Source organism: Notamacropus eugenii, chromosome 1 (genome assembly GCF_028372415.1).
Source record: "Notamacropus eugenii isolate mMacEug1 chromosome 1, mMacEug1.pri_v2, whole genome shotgun sequence".
NCBI classification, from domain to species: Eukaryota; Metazoa; Chordata; class Mammalia; order Diprotodontia; family Macropodidae; genus Notamacropus; species Notamacropus eugenii.
This window is the reverse complement of record NC_092872.1, coordinates 54962480-54980390: the sequence shown is the minus strand read 5'-3', so window position 1 is coordinate 54980390 and position 17911 is coordinate 54962480. Positions and strand designations below refer to the sequence as shown.

Genomic DNA, 17911 nt, shown 5'->3' with positions numbered 1-17911 from the left:
TAGGCTTATTAATATAAATCTACTCTCATTTTGACATATAATTTTGAGGAAAACAGAAAAATTAGAACTATAAAAGTGAGTCCTATGTTTTACATTTGATAAATATTAGAGTCCTTCATTAATTGCTTACTATCAGACAATAACCATTTATTAAGTCTCTGTGTCAGAAGTACTAAATGCTGGAGATAATAAAAACAAAAGTGAAATTCCAAAGGTATTCACATTCAGAGATGATAACGTTTGGTGAAAGAGAGACAGAAATTTGGAAGAGAGATTCAAGATAATTTGTTCTTATACTAGCAACTGGAGGGAGTAGGGAGAGATGATCAGGAAAGGTTTCATGTAGAAGAAAGTACTTGAGCTGAACCTTAAAGAAAATTAGGAATTCTACAAGGAGAAGATGAGTTTTTATTTGATCTTGGAGCTAACAGGGAAACCTCTGGAGTTTATTAAGTAATGGAGGGATTTGTCAGATCTTTTTCCAAGGTAATTGTATAGAGATATGCAAGAAAATGTAAGTAATTCATACCACGTAAACTGCACAATCATTCTTTTAACAATTCCCAAAGGGCAGAAACAAGTTCATGCATCAATTGTAGCATAAAGCTAATAACTGGTTCAACATAATAGAGCTTTGTTAATATTATTAGTACTATCTTTCAATCAAATCAATCAATCAATATTTATTTACCTGGAACACTCTATGAACAATTTTAATTGGGGAACAAAATATAAATACATGGAAAGTTAAACAGTTGTTGACATGGTAACAAAGCTTTTGCTTGAAATATTCAAGAACAAAGAACAAGTAGGATTCATTCAGCCCAGATTATAAGCCTATTAACAGGAGGTAAAAAGCTAAAGTCAATTTTTAGGCAATGTATAAGAATATTTATGGAAAATTATATATTTGCTATTTGGGTTTGATACCTACTGAAAACAAAATAAGCAACATTATTATTTTTTAATCAGAGAAAGTATGTTTTTTTAACCATTTTAGATTTATAACTTGTAGTTTGAAAAGCAGAGGCATGTATGTCTTCTATGTGAAAATTTCTATCAACTAAAAGTCCCAGAAAATCTTTTGCAAGAAAATTGGGAGGGAAAAAAAATAGCACAACATAAAACAACCTACGTCTCTAGAAAGAAATGGGAAAGCCACAATTTGGTTCTGCAGAAGAATTTACAACTCCTAAAATTTTAGGGTTAGCCCCTGGGGGAGAGGGGGGAAGAAATCAAATAACACAGAGAGTGGTATCTATGAAAGGAAAGATTTTTCTTTTGCACAGACACATCATCCTATGTAGGTGCAAATTGGGCAGCAAAAAACAAAAAGTAAAAACAAAGACCCCAAAAAAGAAAAACTTCTATTTTTCTCAAATCAGAAGAGAGATTTTTTTTTGCAACCAAGGAAGATAACATCATGTGATGTGCCAATTTTCTCATTCTTTCATCAAGAGAGTGAACACTAGCAGAAGGCTTTAAAAAAGATATACTCCTCTACTGACTCCCCCTCTTCCAAAGACTGATTCTTTTGCTATAAACTGATACATCAAGTTTGTTTTTAAAAAAAAAAGAGCTGTCAATTATCACGTTTGAAAAAATGCAAGAGCAGTAAATAAGTCTTTTTAATAATGTTTGAGCCATATTAATGCAAGAGAACCAAAAAAACACACCATAATTAAGAAATTGAAACTTACAAAATAACTTCATAATGTAAACTGCAATTCAGAATCAAAATATTGAGTCATTTTTGATGATCCATGTTATTACATATGTGGAATGGAATGATGGTGGGTGAGGGGAAGAGGGAAGTGGGGAGGGGACGGGGGAGAAGGAGGAGGGGAAGGAAGGGGAAGTGTTGGGAAGACCTTGAAAGTATATACTAGATAAGGCCCAAAGACATGATACTATTCTGTATCTCAGTTTTGAGAAATCTATATAGTTATTTTAACCAATTAAAAATCTGCCCTGACATATTAACTAAACAAGAATGAATGGGAAAGCTAAGCTCATCAGAACCTCTTTTAACTAGTGGTGCAATTTAACCAAAAGAAAAATGGGTTAGAAAACTGCCATTTTATTATAAAGTAAGCAACTTTCTCTCTCCTTTAAGCACATTCAGTTAGACAGGACATTTAGAGGCAATATAAGATTCACAGGGTCAGAGATTTAGAGCTGAAAGAGCTGAAAGAAGTCTTAGAGATCATTAAGATCATGGTACTGATGAGGAAAATGAGGATCCAAAGGGTGAAGTGAGAATTGGGATTTGAAACAAGTCAAAAAATTGCAAAATCTCAAAGCTGGAAGGGACCTCAGAGGCCTACTTCTCCAACCTGCACCTGAATAAAAATCCACTCTACAACATAACTGACAAGTAGCCTTTCCTTGAAGACCTCTAGTGACAAGAAACTCACTACCTCATTTTTTCACTGCACTTTTTCAGCAGCTGTAACTGTTAGGAGTTAAATTAGAAAACTATAATCTTAAAGGTCCCCTACAGCTGTCATTAGATTCTCCTTACATGTGAAATCATTGGGAGGTAAACAATCTCTAATTGAACAGGTTAATCCTGGATATTTGGGGACTGTTTTTGCTAGTCTGCGAATAAACAAGAAAGTAAAGACTGAGTTAATCCAATATTTTAGTTTTTATGTTGGTCTTTCTAAAAAAACAAAAGGCATCAAAGCAACTAACTTTAAAAAAAAGAAGGATCAATTTAATGCACAAATGGTCAAAGGCTTTTTTAAAGCAAACAGTTCTCAAAAGAATTGCAAACTACTAACCACTACATTTGATTTTTTTTCTAGATCACCAATATCAGAATTGCATATCAAAACAACCCTGTGGTTTTTACATTCATACCCAGTAGCTTGGCAATGATAAAAGATTAGGAAATCAATGTGGGGGATAGGGGGTGAAGGACTATGAAAATACAAAGACACTGACGTGATGTTACTGTGAAGTGGTTCAACCATTCGGCATAGCATCTGTAGTTAGGCACAAAAAGTGAACAAAATGTCTACACACTGACCCAGAGATTCCACTACTAAGCCTACACCTCAAAGAGGACAAAGACAAAATGACTCATAAGCTGAGACACTTACAACAGCATTTTTAGAAAAGAAATGAAAACAAAGTACTCACTGTTTAGAGATTAGCTAAACAAACTGTGGTATACAATGTAATGAAATATTAAAATGTCCTGAGAAACAATTAAAACAAAGAATACAAAGAAGGATGGAAACTTATATGAACTAGTAGTACAGGATAAAGTAAAACCAAACAAGGAAAAAAATATACACAACGTGCCTGTAAAGAACAAGAAAAGTGAACACTTGAATTATGACGAATATTAGTCCTGAAGAGATAAGAAAATGTGTCTTAACTAAGGAGGGTATATACTGCCAGACTTGTTTGATGTTTTCATTAATTGTGATAGCCGATTTTCCCTCTTTTTTATTCTTTGTTATAGGAATGGAACTCAGGCTTAAGTGAGGAATGACGTATTTTTAAATGTAATTTGTATAGCAAAACAGATTGAAAAATGTGAAGCACCCAAACCACCCTTCACCTCAAAGAGTTGAATTAATGAAGAACTTTCCAACCAATGGACTCAAGGAGAGGACTTGTTTCAATATGCAAATATGCTCATTATATCCCTATGATCACCTAAAAAAGATTCCCCATTATCTTTTTAAGTGATTAAACACCCCACCCAACTTTGTACTACATTAAATGAGATCAGAAAACCCGCATGACATAGATTCAAAGAACTTTAGAACTGGAAAGTACTTTAGAGATCACTTAATCCAGTATCTTCATTTCACAGAGGAAGAAAATGAGGTTCAGCTTGTCAAGAATGATTTAAAAGCTTCAAAGTGACCAATTCACTCTAGCATTTCAATAAGCATATCCTCTCCCTATAATCTGGTTGGCTGGTTAATCCTCACCTAAAACAATCTTGCTGATTGGCCAGGGGTTACATTTACAGGAAACTAAGGCAATCTACAGCTCTGGGATACATCATTTTCAAGAAGATGTAAGCTATGACTAACTTCTGAGCTTCTGGTGAGATGTCAGAGAGACTCACTAGATCATTAATGGACCTTAGTCACTTTGTTGAAATCATCTGTTACTGTATAAAATGTCATTTAATATATGAATTATTGAATACAATTCAAAATAAAAATCTATTGTGGATTTTAAAAGGGAAAGAAAATATCTATTTTATATAATTATTTTAATCTTTAAACACATACTTGTTATATTCAGTTACTTAAGAATACTAACAGTAAAATAATTTTTCATTTCCATTAGTTTTTGTGTTGCTTCTTTCTCTAAAATTAACCTCTCGTCTTATACATATAAAGTTAATTCTTTGAATCCACTCAAGCTTAAGTCTCTACATAAATCCCTATTACACTTCATCATGCAGTACATTAATTATCACTAAAAATCTTAAAAAGAGCAGAATTAAACACAGGTCCCTATAGGTCATCACATTAAAGATCTTCTTCCAAGCCAACATCAAATACTAAGTATGCTTGGCCAACGAGGTCTGAATCCACCTAATTTTATTTTACCCAGTCCACATTTCTTCATATCTTACCTGGCCTACTTGTCTTTTCCACAAAAATAGTATGACATCTTATATCAAATACTTTTGCTAAAACTGAACTATGCTATTTCTACACCATTCCCTTGGTCTACCATTCTAGTAACTCAGTCATAAAAGAATGTTAGGCCATGACCTGCTCTTGATGAAGCTATGCTGATTCTGACCGCCACTTCCTTTTTCCATTACTGTAGCATCTCTCCCATTCTTCACGATAGAGACAGTGGCTCTGAATTCCTGACAGTTTTTTCAGTGCCCTAGGTTGTATACCGTTAATATGGACCAGATGTGTTTCAACATTTGAACTTGATCTTGATTCTCTAATAACTTGAGCTGTTTTTGTTCTGTTCTTTGTGATCTAAAAAACACCCCATTGGCAGAGAAAACAAAAGTAATACAAGAGGTGAGAAACCTTGCATTCTCACCACTCAGCCCTTTCACAGTCACATCTGCTGAGCTGGGGTATTTATTGTCCTTTCCTTTCTGTGATCTTCCTATTTTTCCTAAACCGCTCCTAATACCTTTCTATTGTCCTCAGTTTTCCTCACCAAACTAAGCTTTTTAACACTGTCACCATTCCTGACACTATTTGTATACCTTTATGTGCTTCTGTGACATACATCATTGTGTGTCCTTGCTTCTATATTCTGTACCTATCTTTTTAAAATCTATGACAGTTAAATTCCAAGTGTATCCACATCAATCTCTTAACTTCCCGTTTTCCTACTCACTAGAACTGTTTTGCTTTTGTGTCTTGAGGATTTTATTTTTGGGAGCTACCGTTCATCCTGGGCTGAATTTCTCTTGCAAATTTTAGGTTTAAGGACTTTATCTATTCTCTCAAAAATCAGGGTATATGTCACAATTTGTATAACTATGCTTTCCTTCTCCATCACCAATTCTAAAATGCAAGGTCACTTCCTTCTAAGATTTAAACAGTGCAATTCCAGCAAGGTCCTTGACTAAATTCTAGACTCTTTCTACTTTACTGTATCACTTTAATTCATACTTTTGTTAAGGCAGCAACAAGTGATCAGCAGAGAGCACTATCCATTAGAGAATGCATATAGGAGAGACTACAGTTCTGGTAGAAATACAGGGGAATGATAGTACCCTGGCCACAGGTATTCCCCTACATGTCCCACTATAAAATCAACCAACAAGAATTTATTAAATGCCTATGTGCCAAGAGCTCTTCTAGACACAGAGGATGCAAAGAAAAAGAAGTCCCTGTATTCAAGAAGCTTATATTCAGATCAGGGGAGAAAACATATAAATATAACCAGAATAAATAAAAACTAAATACAAGGTACTTTAGGGAAAGAGGGAATTAGCAGTGGGGGACAGACAGATATAAGGGCAAGTCTCATGTCAAGGTAGTACCTTGAGTTGTGAAGGAAGCAAAAATTCTACAACTCAGGCGAGAGTACATTCCAGGCATGAATAACAGCCTCTTAAAAAGTACAGACATGAGAGATTAAAAGTCTTGTTTGAGGTACAGCAAAAGAAAGTCAGTTTGACTGAACCATTGAGTTTATGAAGGAGAATAAAGTATAAGCCTAGAAAGATAGGTTGGTTGGTGTCAGGTTGTTAAGGGTTTTAAATATCAGTTTTTATTTAAGCCTAAAAGTATTTCTGATAGACATAATCAGACCTGTGTTTGAGAAAAATTAGTTTGGCAACTATGTGGAGGATAGGTTCAATAAGGAAGACCACACAGAAAGTTGGTGGAATAGTTCAGGGGAGAGGCAATGAGGGTCTAAACTAAGATGGTGGCAATGTAAATTGAGAGAAGGGGAGAGATATGCAAGAAGCTGTGGAAAGTATAAATCAAAAAGACTTGGATGATTAGATATTTAAGAGTGAGGAGCCAAGAAGTCAACTTGTCCAATACACAAGCCTGGGAGGTGGGAAAGATAGTTCAAAAAAGAGTTTCAAAATAAAGGATAATTTGTTAATGACAAATGCTTGTATCTCAGAGTACACAAGTATGCACTGTAAGAACCCCCACTTCTATATAGTATATACATGTACTTTCCAATTGTCTTATTTTTCAGAAATCATCTATCATTTTCAATTCCTAAATCCAAGTACCTTGTAACTATCATTTCTCATGCATTTAAATCTTCAGGTTTCAACTTGAATCAGATTTTAGGGAAAATTTTCCCCCACCCTGGCTTTGCAGAAGTTATAAGAAACTTTAAAAACAAAATAGATCAGTCTTCAATAGTGTACTGATATTTTGATCTGATTACTAGATTAAAAATGTTAGGTAACTTATTTCTAAAAAATATATAATCGAGATTTCAATCAATACAACTGAGCATTACCTAATTAAGGATTTATGTAAAAATCTAATCCATTTTAGCTATAAATTTGACAGTGAAAACTGTCCCAACCCTCCCCTTCCTTACCCTCCAAATCTTCAAATAAGGCAATATAAAATTCTTTCCAGCTTTCTCTTTGAAAACTGTCCATTTTCCCCTCAAACTTTGATAACACAACACATGGCCTCACAGCTCTCCAATTTGGAGATGGATGAATGGATGAAATCCATTTTTTGATCATGTGCTCCAATTGAATCTTTTTTAAGCTCTCACATTAGCTCTGCTCTTCTTTACAGGCCTTATAAATATGATCTTCTCTCTCTGTCCTAGTCCTTTCCCAAAACCAGTTTGTCTATCTGTCATTGTTCATGTATGTGAGGAGGAATGGAAAATGGCATGAATCTATGTGAAGACACATAGGAAAAATATAGAATTTTCAAACGAGTCCTGAACTATACAAAACTTAATATCTTTTTTCCATAACATCCAGTTCCCATACCATCTATGAAAATCCCAATATTTCCAGTCCATTACATTCCAGCATGTCTGGATGTATGTGGGAAGAATACGCCAGGAGAGCAACTTCAGCAACAAGCTATAAAGAAAAAAATGTCAGCTCGAAATTTAAGTACTCACAATGGGGTTGGATTAATTTATACAAAATAAGACTTACGTCCAGCTCAAAAAACAGGTCTCTTTCTTTACTCGCTATCTCGTAATCTGCTCGAAGGGCCAAGTCATGAATTTTTGTACATTCTCCTAAGTCCATGCGCTGTGAAAGGAAAAAAAAAAGCATCATATCAATGCACGAAAACTTTTCCTGTTGTAGAAAGCAACTAAGAAGGGCTGGTACATTTCATTATTCATTTGATTTATCAAGGTTTTCAAATTCCAAAGCCAACTTTAGAAAATTAAGAAAAAGGTTACTATTGGCAAGTTTTGTTTCTCTTAATACTCCCGGCTTTATGAAGTTTTAAAATGTTACATTAACAGCTAACCAGGGGCCAGGCTGCTGTTAGTCCCATGATAGTAAGGCATTGTGATGATGAAAACTGTAACATAACTTGCTTATTTTTGCCAATTTTATTGTGCCATCTGTCAAGTCCAATTCATCCTGTCATCTATCAAATGGCTAGTACATTTGACCCATAAATCTCAAGAAAATAGGAAGTAGTACAATAAAAGGAGAAAGCAATGAGGAATCAAAGGATTCCAGAACTGGAAAAGTCCTCTGAAGATATTCAGTTCAATTATATTCCAAGGCATCAATCCCTTTTACAACATCCCTGTCAAGTGTCTTGCCTGAAGACTTCCAGTGATGGAAAGCTCACTATAGATTAAAAGAGCCATTCCATTTTCAGACAGGTTTTGATATTAGGAAGTTTTCACTTCTGATTAATCAAAATCTACCCTACATATTCTGTGAGGCCAAACTAAAGTCTACAAAGCAGACAAAAAGGCTAGTCAGGATAACCAGAGTTTGATCAAATTTCTAAATTTTCATACAGATAAAGAAAACATTCAAAATTAGTCCTAAGTTTCCTAATTGTAACCATTACTACTGATGATGGTAAACGCACAAGTTATAAAGGCAGAGAGGAGGAAGAAGAGGTACTCAGATAAAGGTAGAAGCAAAAAACAGTACATGGGAATTTGGGTTCATGATATTACTTGCATTTAAAAAAAGCACAAACAACTGTATCAAACTGGGACTCAGAAATTCTGAGGATTCTGTGAATAATTCCTGACATTTTTATAACACTTTAAAGTGCTTTCCTCACACCTATGAGTATGGTACAGGTGATGTTTACTAGATGTGTAATCAAGGGCAAATCACAAATCTCAGCCAACAGAAAGAATCTGTTTTGCATGACTATGACTACTTACAAAAGTTTTGTGGGGGTTTTTTAAATTGGGAGGGGTAGAAAAGATGATGAGTAAATGTATCTTAATTGAAAAATAAGTCACAACCTCCCTAGGCTTCAGTTTCACTTGTAAAAGGAAATTGGACTAGATGGCCTTATAGCACCTTCTAGCTCTAGATCTTTAATGCCCATTTTAAAGATGATTAAACTGAGGCTTTCAGAGATTAACTGACTTGCTTGTCACATAACTAGTATGTGTCTGAAGCAGGATTTAAACTCAAGTGTCTTGCCTCCATTTCTTCTACTATGTCACACTATGTCAAAACATAAGGTTGAACGTATTACTTTTCTACACAACAGCCTTTCAGAGAAAAAGCACACCGAAGTCTTCCCCTTTTTCTACCTTGCAGGATTACTGTGACAACTGAATACATCTGCATGATACTTTGCCATGTGGAAACATTAAAGGTTTGTAGTAGAACTGGAGGAAAAAGTAGAAAGCCAGGTGGCATGTGCAAGCTACCATTCTAATGAAGAAATGGCTATAGTTGTTGTGATCAAAATTCCTTCTCTATAAACCTGATGCTTCCCAAACCTCCTCCATTAGCTATCAGTTACCCAAATTTGAGCACCTAGGCTCTGGTTTGTGGGCTTCTAGGAAAACAGGCAACTAGAATGACCTGGAGAAATAGGAAAGGTGTCCTAACAGCTAACTTCTCAATGCCACTTACTCTATCTACACTTCTACTCTCTGAACCTCAAAGTTCTTGCAAGTACTATTTGAAGGGCTAATTGGAGAAACTGCCATATGTCTTCCAATAATTGTAAAATCATGAACTAAGAACTGAAACCTCAGAGGTCACCTATTCCAATTTGCCAAACGTCACACAGGTAGTAAGTGACAGAGCTAAGATTCAATCTCAGCTAAAGAGGAAGTGCATGAGTGACTTGATTGCTACACTATCCAGGAAAAGTTGGTTCAAGTTCCATCTCTGACCCTTAACTAACTGTTGAGTCACAGCTAAGTCACTTAAGTCTTTCTAAGCTTCAGTTTCCCCTTGTGTAGAATGGAGATAATACCAGTAGTACTAACTTTACAAGGCTATTGTGAGGTTAAAAATGAAAGAAGGTATGTAAATTATGAATTTTAAAATATTCAAGTATCAGTTATTCTTAGCTCCAGCACTATTTACAGAGTACCACAGTCTCCCACAATGATATTTGCCTCTGGGTGCACTACTTTAACCAGAAAGGTTTTCTTCTCCCTTTTCTTTAACCATTAAAAAAAACAATACCCCTGAAAAAAAACCAAAAACTTATCTCCTGAAGAAGTTCTAGCTTCCCCCCCACTTGAAAAAGAGAACAGTTAAGTAAAACTGATTCACAAAACAACTCTATCTGATAGTATATGCAAGTCTGTATTCCTATCATCCTTTCTCTCCCCTTTGTAGCAAGAGGAGGGTCATTCTACCCTGTCTTCTAAAACCAAGATTATTCACTGCAGGCAATAGCTTGTTTTTTCATGATTAGCAGGTACTTTTGATTTCTGCAGAATCTTGGGAGTTATACGTGTATACCAGGAGAACAAGACAGCACAGATGAGAGGGAAAAAGAATAATATTCCAGTCAGCTTGGAAATCAAGCAGGTAAAGCTTCAAGAGAATATTAAACGGCCCTGCTAGGGATTTTTTTTTTCTCCCATTCTTGCATAAAAATCTCAGTAATATCAAGCTCCACTTGGATTCCTCTATGTGCTAATCTCGAAAAGAAGAGAATGAGGTCAATCAATTAATCAAGACAAAATATTTAGGAAGTGTGTACATAAATACAAAACAGTCCTCGGCTAAAGAAGCTTACATCCTATTCACAGAGGCAACATACAGATACATACAGAGGTATGGTAAGAGGGCCAATTTGACTGTACCACAGAGGATGTGAAGAGAAATAATGTATATAAGTCTAGAGGGATAGTTTTGAGACCAGATTTGTAAAGGATATTCCAAAGAGAGTTTATATTTGATCGTAAAGGTATTAGAGAGCTGCTAGAGTTTGAGCAGGAGAATGACATGGGCTGACCTAAGCTTTTAGCAAGCAATATCAATAGCTCAAGGGCCTACTGTTATGGCTGTGGGAGACAGGTGAGAAATGTGGAGGGACAATCAGCAAGACTTGGCAACTGACTGGAATGTGGGTGAAGAGTAAGGAGTCAAGGAAATCAAGCTCAAGAAAAGCAGAAGATCGAAAAGAGGGGTGGTTTGAGGACAAAGGTGAGTTCTGTTTTGGACATGCTGAATCGGAGATGCCTATAAGCCATTCATTTTGAAAAGTCCCTTAGGTGACGCAGGACTGAAGCAGAGAAGAGAGGCTAGGGCTGGATATAAAGGCCTGAGAATCACCTATAGAGATAATAATTAGACCCATGGGAACTGACAAGATCACAGAGAGAATGTATAAAGAGCTCACAGCAAAGAGCCTTGAAGTAAACCAATTGTTAGGGGTACCAGATGGAAAACAAAGGCTGAAGAAGAGCAGACGAGTAGAAGGAGAAGCAGCTTAGGGCAATGTCATGAAGACACCAAGAGGATAAAGTACACAGGATGACAGTGTCAAATAGTAATAGCTAGCATCTACACAGTACTTTAAGGTTTGGAAAGCACTTACAAATATCATCTCATTTTATCCTTTCAAAAATCCTGTGAGGCTATTTATTATTACCCATTTGACAGATGAGGAAACTGAAGAACCAAGGTTAAGTGATTTACTCAGGATAAAACAACTAATAAGTATCTGAGGCTGAATTTGAACTCCTGACTCCAAAGACCACTGTTCTATTCATGACACTACCTGGCTGCTGTCCTTCAGGCAGATCAAAAAGGATGATGCTTGAAATATGGTTATTGGATTTGACAACTATAATGTTGGGGTCACATGAATCATATCAGAATCTAGACTATAAAGGGTAGTGAAGTAAATAAGAGGAAAGTAGACAGGATAGTGTTTTTTCTTGGAATTTGAATGTCTAAGAGAGGAAAGACAGAAAATTAGCTTGAGGGGATGGAAGGGTCTAATGAAAGTTTTTTTAAAGATGGAGATGAGCTATAAGCGGCACGGAAGGGAAGTAACCAGTAAACAAGGAGAGACTGAAGAATGAGTGAGGATATAATTGTGGGGGCAATCTCCCAGAAGAGATATGAAGAGATGGCAATCAAGGGCACATGTAGAGGGGGTGACCTTGGTGAGAAGGGACACCTCTTTAGAGACTAAAGAATGAAGGATAATGTAAAAATCATTAGTTGTACAGAAGGGAAAACCAGTGGGCTCACTGTAAATGGCCTATACTTTTCAGTAATCCATGAATTGAGAGGAAGGAAGGAGGAGGAGGAGTATGGAAAGATCTAGGGAGAGAAATTTGAACAGCCACTGTGACTACTCAGCTGAAGTGAGGCCCAGTCAAGAACATAAATTTGTAGTGACCCCAGCCTGACTTCCTCAAGCTCTTTTTGGCAGTATGTGAGCAGGAACAGAGGAAGCAGATTGTGGGAGTTTTCCCAGATTAAAGTTTGGTAAGAAATGATTGACAATGAGGAGCTGGGGGGGAGGGGATGGATGGATGAGCAAGACCATGTTCTCAAATGGTCAACTCAAAGAGTTCAGACTGAAAAGAAAAACGAGGAGTACTGAGGAGCAGAGGGAATGGAAGTCACAAAAAGCTGGAAAAGTAAGTTTAGAAGTGAGGCACAAGGATAGGTGAGGAATTTCAGAGTGTGACCATCTCTGCATGTGGCTGAGGCGGAGAAGTGAAAGAGTGTATTGTAAGAGCTGGGAGGTTAGAGAACATCAACTTGTATGTTGAAGCTCCTCTATATAAGGACAGGGTCAGTGATGTGGTCCAAACATCTTCATTGTGAAAAAACTAGCTGCACTTCGAAAAATAAGGAAAAGTTATTTAAGACAAAAAAAACAAAACAAAACAAAAATCATCCTGAACAACATACGAGGCCAGCTTCTAGGGATGACCATCTGAAAATAACATATTAATTTTTCCTAAACTGAATTCTAAATATAGAAATAAAACCTGGTTATTATTGCCCTAAGTTTTTCTGAGACTTACTTATGCAACATTAAAAATTACAATTTCTTAACTTGATTCAAGTTCTTATTATATAAGTAGATTTTAAGAAAAATGTACACACAAAAAAGGACAATTGCCCCACTTAGCAATTCTTCCTTTTTTTGTAAATAATCCGTCACTAGTTAAAATAAAAGGAGATAGAGTATTTTTAGACACTTAAGTCCACTTAGTAGGTCATTTTAAAAGAGCTACCATGTACAATAACTAATAGTCAATTATTTAAGAGAAACCCTAAGAATTTTCTTTCTTAAGAGATGAAATAGGCGTGGCCTATTCAGCTCAAGGAGAACCAAGAAATAATCAAAAATATGTAAAGCAACAAACTCCAGATTGATCAGACTACATTCCAGTTATGATGGATAAAAAGCTGAAACATGAAAATTCATGAAGTTTTCCCCAAAGCACATTTAAGTTCAAAAATTTTTTTTTAAAAACCTGGGCTTTAAGCTATGCTTACTGTTATCAACAGAAGGAACATTAGAGATTATGTACTCCAATTCCCTCATTTTTATCAGAGGAAATTCAAAGTTTTTGTTAAATCCTTTATCTAACATCACATAGCAAAGCAGTAAAGAGCAGAGAAAAAAGTGAGTTTCCTTGTTCATACCCAATATACCATAGCCATGCTGCCAAATCATGCTCTCAACCTGAACCAAAGTTGTAACAACTGGGCTCTTAAACTGTCTATAATGATCAAACTTCCTACTTTGTACTTCAGCCTCAATAACTGAATTCTTATCTCTTTCCCTGCGCCTTGATACTTTGCCTCATATTCTACCCCACTTAGTAGGGGATACTAGGACGCCATTTTGCTCTCATTAGTCCTCTCAGGGACTAGAATCTTGACCTAACATAGTGATGGTATCTTAGTTCCATTTACGCCCCCCAATCTGACAAAGCCTAACAGTACTAAAGTTTGTTGCCTACCTTCATAATCAGCGGAAATAATAATTTTCAGTCACAGATCAGTGAAAATAAAAACATAATTTTTCCCCAAGCAAATTCATAATCCCCTGCCCCACTTCTTACAGGGTGGGTCTATAGACCCCAGGGCAAGAATTCATGCTTTAATGCCATTTCTACCACGAACCATCCCCTGAGTGAGTAATGCAAAGAGGATATAACACAGGTTTTAGGAGTGTCTCCTTGTCTCCTTCAGTGCAATCCACTTTTATAATACTTATAACTGCCAATAAGTCTTCAGGTAATTCTCTCCAAATAATACTACTTAAGAGAATTGTACATTTATCCTTGAAATGAAGACTATCTACAGCAATGTAACACTTTCTCAAAGGACAAAAATATTCTACATCGCTATAATTCCTACACTAACATAGTTTACTTTTTATTGTTATAAAAGAGGTGGTTTTCACACTATCTAGAATTTTGGGGCTAAATCTTATCTACGAGTGGTACCAGAATTTCGGCAAACTCAAATTCATTCAGTTATTTGTACTTCCTTCAGACAGGCAAGCCTTTAAGAACAACAGTCCTAACTTTTTTGCCATGGATTCCTTTGGCAATCTGGTGAAACTTATGGACCTCTTCTCAGAATGTTTTAAAATTACTAAAATAAAATATAAGACTACAAAAGAAAGCAACTATACTGAAATACTAAACATTATTTATCAAAACATTGTACAATATTTTTAAAATATCAAAATATAAATTATTTTTAAAAATTTAAGTCACAGATGATATTTATTTGTGGACCCCTAAGTGGAGTGGACACCAAGTTAAGAATTCCTGCTTTAGAAGGTATTAAAGCTATTTCTTTGAAGTCTATAAAAACCATGAAGTGTAAGTGTATGGTGGAGTATACAAAAATCATACAGGGCTTTACAAACAGTAGTAATTCAACAAATGTTAGCTGTCTTGAACCTAGCTTTGGTATAATGAAATCTTGGAGGGGAAACACTAAAAAAGGAAATAATTCTTTATAGAAAATAAGACAGTATTAACAGGAAACTCATTAATCCAAGGTATCATATAAGCAGAAAATATAAACCATTTGGAAGATGACTAATAAAAGTATGGATAATCAAGTCCTCAACCCTCCTTTCAAGATGCAACTTGGCAGAGTTCAAGGATCGTAAAACATGGTATCAGACCTGGAGTCAAGGCCTAGCTCAAGTGAATGGGCAACTAATTTCACCTCTCAGGTATTCAATTTGCTTAGCTATAAGAGTGATCAAAAACAATATGAGATTTCAACAGTTACTCGAAACAAGGTTGAAATGCTTCCCTTTCATTTATAACTCCAGGATGTAATCCAGGATCTTTCCCACTACTGCTTTTCAATCAGAACATTTGTGAATGGAGAAAATGATTACTATTGAGCCACAAAGGTCTGGTATATAAATAGCTATAGCATTATCAAGAACATTGTCAAACTGAGTTATAGCTATGGTAGTCAAGTTACCAGCTTCTGTAATACCAAATGTGTAACTGACAGGGGGCTCTTTCCTCACGGCAATAATAGACAAAGTAATGATTCATCACAGGGAAAATTATCTCTTAGAACATGCACATCATCTCTCAATACTTTTAAGGATCTATCATTTTGTTGTCCTCCACCAACAAAGATGGCAACTTCTCTCTATACCTTAGTAAATGGTCTTCAGGAATTACTGTGGCTTAAAAATGCAGCACCCCCTACAGCCTACTTGGTGACAAATCTTTCTGAATCTAGCTAATATTTCCTAGTTTGATGGCAAGGAATAGTAGCCCAATGAGATGGTTCTCTGAGATCAAAGATATACAATCCACCCATTAATATTCAATACCCATTTCTAATGATGCTATATTAAGTACTATATAGAAATTTAACTTTTTCTAATTATCTTAAAATAGTTCCAGTGGTGAGATAAGTATAGCACACATGGAACAATATAAGAGAGAGTTTATTATAAAATAATAGCACTGTATAAGCCAAAAGCTTTTCTAGCTATGTAGGGTATGCCAGTTTCCACTCCATTGACATAGCCTTTAAAAATCTATGTTCACACCACCCAATGCCAAAAAGAGCACCTTAGTGAATATATGCTATTAAAGCCCTCAAAATTATTTGTAGAAAGAATGCTACTTCTAAGGAAACAACAAAATTTCTGGAATTCACTAGTATTTGCAGAGCTACGTGCAAGGCCTTGTATTAGCAGGGATATAAAAAAGAAAAAAGAAAAAAAAAAGCCCCTGCTCTCAAGGAATTTACATTTTACATTTCTGTGCTCATCACTACAGACAAAGTTGTGCCCTTCAGATTTTTTAATCCTAACTCATCTTGGAAAAGTGTATTAAACAAAATTGGCCCAGGTCTACTGTTTCTCTTTCCACTTAAAAATCTGTTTTTCAGTATCTCAAAGATACTTCCCAGGGTTATGGTGGTAAATGTTTAAATTAGATTTCAAAAAATAATGTAAGCAGAGCATATTAATTTACATCATTAGCATTTTCACCATCACTTTTAAGTCTAGATAATCAGCAAAGCAATCAATCAAGCCCTGATTTGTAGCAGTTGTCAATTTACAAGAAATAAATGCTCATATGGAAAATTTAACAATTAGCTCTGAAGAGTCAGTATGAGCTGGCCCCAGCACATCTCTGATAGTTTCACCACCAACAGGGCTTGCAATCCACCCCTCTAAAAAAACAACAACAAAAACCCAAACCCTGTTTTCATGAGTTTTCGTGGCTGAAAAAATTCAACACCTGATAGTTAACCTAGTGAGAAGAATCACTTCTATTAGCCAAGTAGCTTGGTCCTTAGCCTAAAGATTTACAGTCATCTCCTAGACTCATACTCAGCCTTTCTGGTAAGGCCTTCCAGAGACTGCCTCCCACTGACAATCTTCAAGAAACTTGGGTCAACTTCACAGGAGACATGAGGGCCAGACTTTAGTGGAAAAAGTTAAACACAAAATAAAATGAGGGGCAACTGGGTGGTACAATGGATAGATTGGCCCTGGAGTCAGGAGAACCTGGGTTCAAATCCTATCTTAGGCACTTATTATCTCTGTGTGACCCTGGGCAAGTCACTTAACCCTGACAAATAGATAAATAAATAAATGAAAGAAAAATAAGATGTAAAATGGGAGAAAAATTCATATTTATTGACTTTCACATGCTACTTTTCTAAAAATAGTCACATGATATAAATTTGCAAAAAGGAAATCAGACACTAATTGATTAAAAAATACTCAAAAAAAAAGTTTAATAAACAATGCCTATTAGTTTAAAAAAAGACAGCCATGAATCTAGATTATTGGCAAAACACTGAAGAGTGCGATTGGTTAAGGGTCAGAGAGGGTCTGGAATCAGATCAATCTGCTTGCCTACATAAGAGCAGTTAATATACAAATCTATATATGGATATTTCAGGAAATAACAATATTTTCTTAGTACTCAGTATGAGTAACTTTCTGAAGTCCAATAATTTATGTAAATAATTTCATAGTATTAAGACATACAATAGTTCTATTATACCCAAAGATCTATCTTTCTTAATATTTTGTAATTTGAAGGGCATTAGGAAATTTCTACTATGCTATGTAAAATAAAGCACCAGCTGAACAGCTTCCCTAACACAGCAACAATTCTTTACTTTATTGTACTATAAAAAGCACGTACCGTTCCAGCCAGAATGTCATGAGGACAGCAGTCCAGGAGATGGCTCTTGCAGACACGATCATCTGTAAACTTCACCCTCTGTCTGGTTTCGTCTCCTGAAATTCATGTTTGGTTTTAAATAAGACAGTATTATCATACTAACCATGCACGGATATCTGCTGCAACAATTCACCTGGATTTGCCGACTATCAATTTTGTGTACTCCCCATCAAATTCATTGAAAAACAGGGTCTAGAAATATAATTGGAAACTGGACTATTGATGTATTTATTGGCTTAGATACATCATGACAGAGTATGGGATCTTACCAAAAGATTTCTGACCTACCCATTATGCAAAAATA

At 35.6% G+C, this 17911-nt stretch overlaps 1 protein-coding gene across 4 annotated transcripts in view; it reads right to left on the bottom strand.

Moving 5' to 3' along the window:
- Positions 1-17911, bottom strand: part of LUC7L (LUC7 like) — a 40433-nt gene that overhangs the window by 20246 nt on the left and 2276 nt on the right. For all 4 annotated transcript variants that reach the window (XM_072602057.1, XM_072602047.1, XM_072602076.1 and 1 more), the window contains 2 exons: positions 17569-17663; positions 7619-7717 (listed from right to left, as the gene is read on the bottom strand). In XM_072602057.1, coding sequence (XP_072458158.1) covers positions 7619-7717; positions 17569-17663 — 194 coding nt within the window. The remainder of the gene's footprint in view (positions 1-7618; positions 7718-17568; positions 17664-17911) is intronic.